Source organism: Monomorium pharaonis, chromosome 2, assembly GCF_013373865.1.
Source record: "Monomorium pharaonis isolate MP-MQ-018 chromosome 2, ASM1337386v2, whole genome shotgun sequence".
In the NCBI taxonomy this organism is placed as follows: Eukaryota; Metazoa; Arthropoda; class Insecta; order Hymenoptera; family Formicidae; genus Monomorium; species Monomorium pharaonis.
In genome coordinates this window covers 32,663,155-32,672,857 of record NC_050468.1, presented here as the reverse complement: position 1 = coordinate 32,672,857, position 9,703 = coordinate 32,663,155, and the positions used below count along the sequence as shown (strand labels likewise).

The 9,703-nt window shown below is 26.5% G+C and overlaps 1 protein-coding gene across 1 annotated transcript; it reads right to left on the bottom strand.

Annotated features, from left to right (window-relative positions):
• Positions 1–251: 251 nt before the first annotated feature.
• LOC105837302 (structural maintenance of chromosomes protein 1A) lies at positions 252–7,647 on the bottom strand. The gene is made up of 20 exons (XM_028192695.2): positions 7,201–7,647; positions 6,644–6,764; positions 6,440–6,542; positions 5,942–6,120; positions 5,719–5,857; positions 5,177–5,623; positions 4,594–5,031; positions 4,314–4,525; positions 4,087–4,252; positions 3,689–3,811; positions 3,494–3,625; positions 3,340–3,405; positions 3,079–3,236; positions 2,909–3,006; positions 2,525–2,829; positions 2,106–2,354; positions 1,838–2,017; positions 1,568–1,746; positions 1,262–1,439; positions 252–1,196 (listed from the first exon to the last, which is right to left on the bottom strand). Exons 1-20 carry the CDS (start codon positions 7,307–7,309, stop codon positions 1,134–1,136), a joined length of 3,645 nt encoding a protein of 1,214 aa, XP_028048496.1. The 5' UTR covers positions 7,310–7,647; the 3' UTR covers positions 252–1,133.
• Positions 7,648–9,703: the final 2,056 nt, after the last annotated feature.

Sequence of the window (9,703 nt, the reverse complement as noted above, 5' to 3'; positions counted from 1 at the left end):
ATTAATTTATTTTAATTATATTGCAAGGAAAAAATTTATATAATTTCTCGTTTTATAATTAAATTCATTAAAAAAAACACACAAATATCTTAAATTAGTTTTATAAAATTTTAAATACATAGCATAAATTTTAATTTGATCATTCTTTAATTAAGATATAAAAATTCGTTTCTTTTTTGTTTCTTAATTAATTAAATTAAGCAATATATAAATTAATTGTTTTTTTTTAAATTTTACTTACTAATGTAATTCTAAGAATATTAATAAAATTCTAAGAAAATGAATACAATACAATAATTAATCTTATAGCAAATACATATCACTCAGTATTTTAAAAAAATTAAAATATTTGATTGCACAATTAAACATGAATTAGATAAAATCTAAGTCACACTTTTTTTATAATCAATATTAAATTATTTTTATTTGTGTTCGAGATATACTAATGAAGAGATACTATACAGATCTAAATAGGAGCACTAACGAAATCGTAAAGATAATAGTAATTGCTTTAAATATTGTAGTATCCTTCACGCTCACACGTAATGTTGTCACCATAAAGCTTATCTCAGGGAGATATATGCAAATGGATGATACATTTATCTAGATTGGAATACAAAATTGTTTTTTAAAGAACATACATACGCTGTTAAAAATATTTTATTTCAAATTATAACATTACAATATATTATATTTTAAATGTTATTTTTAACATAAATAACAAATAATTTACTTAATAATATACTCAGTAACAAAATTAACATAAATAGTTAGAAGTTTAGCTATAGAAAGTTAATTAAACCTGACTTATTGATGTTGATATGTATGGAAATTTATACAATCTTAAATTTATTCTACTTACTTAAAAAATGCCTGTTCAGTTTGTAACTAACTTCAATTAATAACAATTCATATAATAATTTTAAAGAAAATATATTGTTAAATTGACAGAGAGACATTCGTAATAAATTATTTATAATTCATGACGTAATAATTCTGATAATTGTGTCATTTGTAATAATTTAATGTTATTAGTACTATTATCAAAAATATATTATATATAATATATATTATCAAAATATTATTTAAGAAGTTTATAATAACACAAATAACCAGTTGAGTTTAAAATAGTTTTACGTACGATATTTAATTAACCAAATGACAAATACTTCGCTGTTGGGACAGCTTACGTTACGCTAAAATAAAAAATAAAATAAAATAAAGTTTGTAAAAAGATGCAAAATATTATAAATTAACTTACTGGATTAGTAACCCCTATAAGGGCGTTGGCATTAGAAAACATTTCTTTGTGTAAAGAAATCGTGATAAATTGCATCGTATTCACTTGAGACTGAATAAAACGAATGACATTCTTAATATTTATCTTATCTAATGCCGCATCACCTTCGTCCATAATGAGAAACGGTATTTTTTTATAACTACAAATAAAAGAAAAATTAAAATGTTTTTAATTTTTTTTACTTTTTGTCATTCAATTTATAGAAACATTCAAATGTGCACATGAGGCATTTTGATTTTACTTATATTAAAAATTATTAAAATGTACCGCTGAATTGCAATTAATAATGCCAAACTGGCGAGTGATTTCTCTCCACCAGATAGATATTGCATTGTATGAAAGGTTTTAGATGGCATTATGCAATTGTAAATCATTTTGCCTGCGTATGGTTCTTCGAGATTGTCTGGTAAGATGATTGCTTGAGCCGACATATCGTTAACTAAATTCTGTACAAAAAATAAGTAAAAATTGTAATATATAAAATTACATGACAAAGAAAATTACACTAAATTTTTAAGCATAATTACAAATACCAACTTTATATATAGAATCTATTTCTGCAATAACGCTCTCCAGACAATCTAAGAATAGTTTGTATCTTTTTGCTTTCACTGACTCAAATTCTGCTTTTATTTGATCATAATTTTTACGGAATTTTTGAAGATTCGTATTTATCTGTTGTATTTCTTGGGCTATCGAATTGATCTTCTCATCAACCTATATTTATTCAAATTCATGAGATTAAAAATTATATCTAATATAAATATATATGTGTATATTAGTTAGAATCATAAATGTTATATACTTTGAGATTGGCATTTGTTACAGCTGCCAATTCATCCTGGATTTTTATCAGCTGTTCATTAAGCTGTATAATAGTTTCTTGTAAATCTTCTTCTGTACAATTGCGGATATTACTGGGAAACTGCGAGAAATCAATTTCACTTAACACTTTACAATCACCAAATGATTCTACGGTCAAACTTGAGCTACTTGTGCTTTCTCTTGACTCACGATGCGATATCAAGGATATTGGAATAATAATATCTTCCATCTGTAAAATGTATTGTTAAATACAATTAATGTTAACTAAGAGATCAATTAATATGCTCAATATTTCATATTTCGTATTCAAAAACTTTTTTAAATAGATAAAAGTAGATAAATTTTTAAACAGATCTTTTAATATGAGTAATTTCTTAGTTTTTTTAGAAACTCACAAACCTTGCACTCTTTAAGTATAGTTTTGCAATCTATTTTTCTGTGTTCTATTTTTTTCTGTACAGCAATGTACTCCTTCTGTTTGTTCAGATATAATGTTTCGATATTACCAATTTGTGATCTGTAATTGTCCAGTTTTTCTTCCACAGTCTTTAAATCCTTTTCTACTGTTGCATAATCATTTTTTAACGTAGATATCTTTGTTTCTTCTTGCTCAAGTTCAATTTTTGCTTTACGTTCTTTCTGATGCACCTCATTCAATTTTGCAACAGCTTGCTCTACAGCGCATTGCCATTTTAATACTTTACCTTTTGACATAAAATTCGTATATAAAAACATTAACGATTAGAGACAATATATTAACAAAAACATAATTTGGAAACTTACTTTCCGTATTGCTCTCGTTTTCAAAGCATAATTGATTCTCGATACGATTATATTGTTCTTCAAGCTCAATCTGCCTCTCTTTTTGCTCTCGATAAATTCTAAAAATAGATATTAAATTTTTTTATATACATTTACACTTAAAATTATCGACCAAATTAAAAATTTTATACCGTAAATTATTCTCCTCATAGTAGCTAATATCCGGCACATTAATGTCTTTACAAAAATCAACAAAAATTGCATCTTTAATTGCATTAATATGCTTTTTCGTGTTTTTAATTTCTTCATCTCTTTTTTGCATTATGTCTTGAATTTCATCTATTGCCATCTAAAAATTTTACAAATAATGGAAATATTCCGATTATATAGATTAATTTTAAAAATTTTGAAAAGATATACATTTGTATGTATAAATACATTAAGATACATACGTTTAATTCAATTATTTTCCTATCAAGCGTATTTAATTCTTCTTGCATTTTGACAATCATTTTTTCCTAAAAAATGTAAATTTTATCATTTTATACATATAATAGAACAATGGGATTATAAGATATAAACTGTTCCTATCTTTTAAATACGTACAGTATCTTTTATATCTATTTCAATGTATTTATTTTTTACTTTAAATCCTTCGATTTGTGTCTTAGTTACACTAAGTTCAGATTGCATAAGAGAAATGTTAGGCAACTCTTTGAGTTCTTGCATTAATTGTGCCTAAAAAATAATAAATATTATATAAACTGCTATGTATAACTTGTGTTGCAAAAAATTTACAACCTTTCGATTCTCTAATGTAAGTACTTGGTTTTTCTCCCATTGTTTTGCTTTTTCAGTTAAATCCAATTGTCCACCGGACATTGTACCATTTGTACAATAAAAGCATCCATCCAACGAAATACACTAAATATGATAAATATATAATAGTTCAATAAATTATATATATATATTAGATACCATTTTAGATAATATTTTAAAAACTGAAAACTATGCATGGTATATCTTTCCCCGTCTCACACACACACACACACACACGCGCGCGCGTATTATATATGCATAAATAATGTGTTATAGATTTTAGTTTCTAAAATATTCTTTTATATTTATTGTGTGTGTGTGTGTGTGTGTGTGTGTGTGTGTGTGTGTGTGTGTGTGTGTGTGTGTGTACATATAATTACATCATATCGTTTATCATCCAGTTCGTATGCTATTTTTCGTGCATCTTCAGCATTGTCGCAAACTAAGGTATTCTTGGTGACAAATAAAATCGCTTTACTGATTTCAGATAATGAAATATCCAATACATCATATAATAACTTAACATTTTTCGGCTCCTTTACAGCACTGTAAAGTAATAACATTAAACATCACATTATAAAAAAACGTATTTTTTTCAATTACTTACCGTAATTGTTCTTTTAAACACACAGTTTTTATTGAATCAAGTGGTAAAAATGTTTCTGTCCTTATTTTTTGCTCTTTTAAAAATTGAATACATTGAATTGCTGTACGTTTAGTATCAACAACGATAGCATCTGCACTTTTACCGAATCCTTTAGTTATTGCAACATTATAACGTGGGTGAATAGGTTTGCATAAATTAAATAAGCGATTATACTAAAAAGACAAAATTAAACTCTTTATAGATTGTATCTAACATTATCATATATTTTCTAAATTTTAATAATAGTTAACAGAAACAATACCACGATGGAATAAAACTGTTTTAACTTTTTAATTGTTTCATTTTTGTTATCATTATCAGCCTCGGAAAGAACTTCTGAAAGCTCCTCTCTAATCTTTGAAATATCGATCTCCAGATTTGACAATTTAGTAATTGTTTCAGGAATTTTTTTATTTAGTTCCTGTATTTTTGCTTCTTTTTCTATAAACATTGCTTTGCATTCGACACTTGAATCTTGCAGTTTTTTGAGCCGCTTTTCAAAATTCTCCTTCCTTAAGCTTATCTGTTTTAATTTATCTTCCAATTCTTGTTTACGCCTATTTTCGTTATCAAGTTTATTATGATCTTCTTGTTGATCATGTAGTAAGCTATTTATTTGCTTTACAAAGTTTTTTGCTTGATATTCAGCTTTACTCATCAATTCCATGTAACGTTTAATCTTACATGTAAATAGTTATATTAAGTAAAAATTTGTTATAAAATGTTAAAGAAATAATATGCTTTTGTAATTTTTAAAATTATTACAATATAAATTTACAGATATATAGGTACATGTTATAAATATCATAACGGTATAGTAATACCTGTGAGTCGTTCAGTTCTATGATGCTTGTTTGTGATGCTTTCCTCAACTCTATTAATTTGTGGTCTATTTGTTTTAATTCATCTTTTAATTCTTGAATAATTCTCTGCTTAGTGCTATACGCTTTACTTGCACTGTTTAGGGATACGCGCGCGCAATCATGTTTTTTCTGCCAATAGGATAGATTCTCCTCTAAAACAATATGTTCTGCTTTCTTCTTTTGAGTGATATCCTCCATTTCCAGAATTTTTTCCTCGATACCTTCGAGAGTATTGGATAATGACTTACATTGTGAGGTTGTACGTTTCAATAAATGTAGCGCAACCTTTTTATCACATTGATATTTATCTATGTTTGATCTAATTATTTGTTTCTCATCTTGTAAAGATTCAACTTCCTTTTTAATGAGGATCAATCGAATTGACTGATAGATTAATTTTTTTTTATTCTGTAATTTGATAATAATTTTATCACAATCATTTTGGAGAAAGATATAAATAATTATTTAAAAAATTGTAATGTAATTAAAGTAAAAATACATACATATTCTTCTTTCAATTGTAAATATTTTTCTGTTTCTGCTTTTTCTGTAATAGCGTACTTCTTTTTCATTTTAGCCTGTTTCATCATTTGATGTTCAAAATGTACCTCCTCTTCCACTTTCAAAAGTTCTGATTTTAATCTAACATAATATCAAAATTTAGTAAAATTTATAAAATATTGCAAAGCAAAACTTATTCTTCTTACAGTTAGAACAAAAATATACCTTTCATAATTCGCTTTGTACGTAATTGAATTACTAGTCGTTTCAAACATCGCAGTCAGATCTTTCGGCATTTTCATTGCGAAACATTCGATGTAACCTTGAGGTATCAGAAAGTTCCCTGCCTTTACGTCTAAACCCATTTTTCGCAGTTCGGTCAAATAAAATTTCTCCGTAACATTCTGGACAATAAAAAATAAATTATCAATGATAAACTAAAATGTACTAAAATAAGAAAATAAGTTAAACCTTATCTAAACTATTTATAGTGCAAAAAAAAGAATCTCTCCATCAAACTTTTTAAAGTAATTTCTATATACATATACTATTTAAATATTAATGCACTAAAAAAATTAACATACAAAAATTAATTAATTAAAGTAATGTATAAAATAAAATAATTATTTATTTAATTATAAAAGCTCCTTTTAAATTCAATAGACGTGCTTGTCTATTAATAAGAATTAACAAGATTGTAAATAGCATTGAATAGAATTACACCTCGTTATCTATTTTGTACCGACTGGTTTCGTCATGTATCGTCCTTGTGAAACTTTTTTCCTCAATACCGTCTATACTGAACTTTACTTTTACATAGGTAAGCCTGTAATACATAGATAACACACAGATGCACATACATGTTAAATCTAACAGCATAACATAAAATTTATTTCAAGAGATAAAGTAATTATTTTTTTTTAATACTCTTCGGTCATTGATTGTCCAAAAGAATATCCATAAACAAGTTCACTTAGGCGTTTAACACGCAAAGCAGTTGTTTTCTCTCCTAATGCAAAACTTATAGCGTCCATAATATTTGATTTTCCTAAAATACATAAAACAATGGACATATCTTAATAGGATATAAAAGTAACAGTAAAAAAAAGAATAAATAAAAATGACTAATAAGAAACTAAAAATTTAGCTTTAAAGAAATAATCTTTTTATAATAACAAATATCTTAACAGAAAATTGTTTTAAAAAAATTATTGTATTTTATTAAATCAAATCAAATAATGCTGTTAAATTAAATAATCAATATTAATAATTTAAAAATAATTTATCATATTACATATATATTTTATTATATATTATTTATTTAATTGCAATCTAAAATTATGCGCATAAATTAATTGCATGGATTTAATATGTAATTATTTACTATTCACAAGTGGAGAAATAAAAACGTTTAAATATACAGGAAAATAATTTCTCTTTTAAATCAAATAAAATCGAACGTATAAACAGCATAAAAATCTCACCGGATCCATTTGGACCGATTATTGCTGTAAACGGCTGAATGTGAGTGATTTTCATTTCTCCTCCGAACGACTTAAAATTAGATATAACAATAGTATTCAAAGTCAGCATTGTTAAAATAAAGCGAAAGCAATTTTCCGCAAAAAGAGAAGCAATAGATGTTGATTGAGCAAATGAGCGTTGAGCAAATGACCGTTAAGAATCCGAAAAAGCTACGGATTCGAAGTAACAGGGTTACCAATATGCAAATTCCAAAGTGTTGCAGCAGGTTGCTAGTGGTTGAAGACTCTACTAGTAGGATGCGTTCGGGGGGAGCTCGCTATTAGCGTTATGCAGTACTATCGCTGTTCGTGGAGACACTAGATAGCGCTATCATGCTCCATCCGAGGTAATGCGATTATCTTAAAAGTAGAAAATAAGAAATTGCCTCTATATGCTCTAATGGAAATATTTTATTAAAGATCTCTCTCAATTGACCTATTTTATTAAAATTCATTAAATTTATTAAAATTAATATATTAAAATTTATTAAAACATTCAAATTTATTAAATTTCTTATTTAATAAAAAACTAAATCTTATAAATTTTAATAAATCTTAAAAAAATTTTAATAAACCTTAATAAACTTTAACAAATTTTAATAAATCTTAATGAATAATAAAAATGAGCCAAATAAGATATTTTCAGGTAAATATTTCAATATATTTCTCTTAGAATAGCCAAGCTGGATCTAATATTTTTTATTAAAAAATTATATATATTCATAATATCATACTATTTTGTTTCATTAATTAGACTGCGCGTTATACATTAATATTGTTTGTCTTGAGATGCAAATTTTTTCTGTATCTATTATAATAGATTGGGAATATATGTAAAAGTATATATCATTATCAATTAAATTGATTATCAATATAATTAATAGTATTATTTAAAAATTTTAGTTTAAATAATGCATTTCAAGAGCGACAGTATACGACGTAGTGCACTTAATAAAGAACATAAATTTACATTGAAAAATAATATTAGGCACATTAAGTTTCAATTGTACAGGCAATTATAAAATAAAAATCACAAATTACTATTAAAAATCTGTTAATAGTTACATGTACATTTATTGATTTTCAGTACTAGTGAATATCAGAACGCAGCTAAAAAATAAAGAAATAGACTTGAATAAGTAAATTTAATTAATAAAAAACGTGACTAAAGATGTAAGGGGGGAACGCTAAAGATGCCATATTAGTGTGGACTACTGTGCACTATTAAAACACTAAGAGATGTCCGCATGTCTATAAGAGAAAAAACTGTGAATAATCAATCATACTTTCTGGCTACTCTCACCATCTAAAAAAGACCTTACATCCCCCCCCGTTATTCTTTTTTCAATGGTTCTGTAGCAGCCACCTTGATCTGGAGCGCTGTGGATGTTCTGCAAAATGCCTGCCGAAATGTTCCTATCAAACAATCTCTTATCCACACATATAAATTAGTGCCAATATTAGGATCGTTACTCGAGATATGGAATTTAATTAAATATTAACAATGTGAACATTCCAGACAGCACGCAATAATTATAAAAAAAATATTATTATAAGTATTCATTATAAGTATTCGTTTTGTACTTCTCTATCTGGTAATGTAAAATCAATACAAAAATTTAAAAGGGATTAACGAACTACACGAATTATTCGTGCTTTATAAAATAAATCTAAATAAAATACAAATATGTTTTGATTCATAACAGTGATCATTAGTTTCTTAATTGTTGCACTTATTTTTTATTATCATACTGAGGATGACCACTGTTATGGATCAAAACACATGACTTAATCTTGTATTTTATTTAGATCTAATTTGTTTTGTAAGCACGGAATAACTTGCACAACTCGTAAGCTTTTTGAATTTTTATATTAATTATTATTTAAAATGCCTTCATATAATCAAATTAATATTAATAAATTCTTGTACTTGTGGACGTGTGTAGGCAAATCTGACAACTGAAAAAAGGATAAGAGTATTACAATTACTGTAAGAACTTCGTATGTTAATTCTTGCAGCAAATTATAATACTCTTATCCTTTTTTGTTGACATGTCCATGTCAACACCCGCGTTCAAAGAATAAAAGGAAAATTGAAAGAGTTGAGTCGCATGCGGGATATGATCTTTGAGCTTCTTCTTCCTCTGCCTCGTGTTTAGAGAGTAAGATTAGAGAAACTTGTTCCTTCTTTCTCGTGTATGCTTCTGTGATGCACATGTACACAGCATACATACGGGACTTACAGTTTAACGCATAAAGATATATTAAGAACTATGGTTTAACGCTGGCTCTAAACAGCTAAGATAGAAAAATCTATTATGGGTATAGAATACTCTTGACGGCTTGCCATTGCAATCAAGAGGAAAACGAGTATATGACAACAAATATAATTTCTGGTTTTGGCTGGGATCGAACTCGGAACCTTCGGCGTAGTAGACCGATACACTAAGCTCATTCTCGATCT

What these genes read in the sequence shown, in the direction of transcription:
- LOC105837302 (XM_028192695.2), bottom strand. Translation starts at nt 7,309, where the DNA reads ATGCTGACTTTGAATACTATTGTTATATCTAATTTTAAGTCGTTCGGA. An exon ending in TGGATGATAAACGATATGAT is followed by an intron (nt 3,812 to 4,086) that starts GTAATTATATGT and finishes TATCATATTTAG; the next exon opens with TGTATTTCGTTGGATGGATG. An exon ending in TTATTAATTGCAATTCAGCG is followed by an intron (nt 1,440 to 1,567) that starts GTACATTTTAAT and finishes TTTTATTTGTAG; the next exon opens with TTATAAAAAAATACCGTTTC.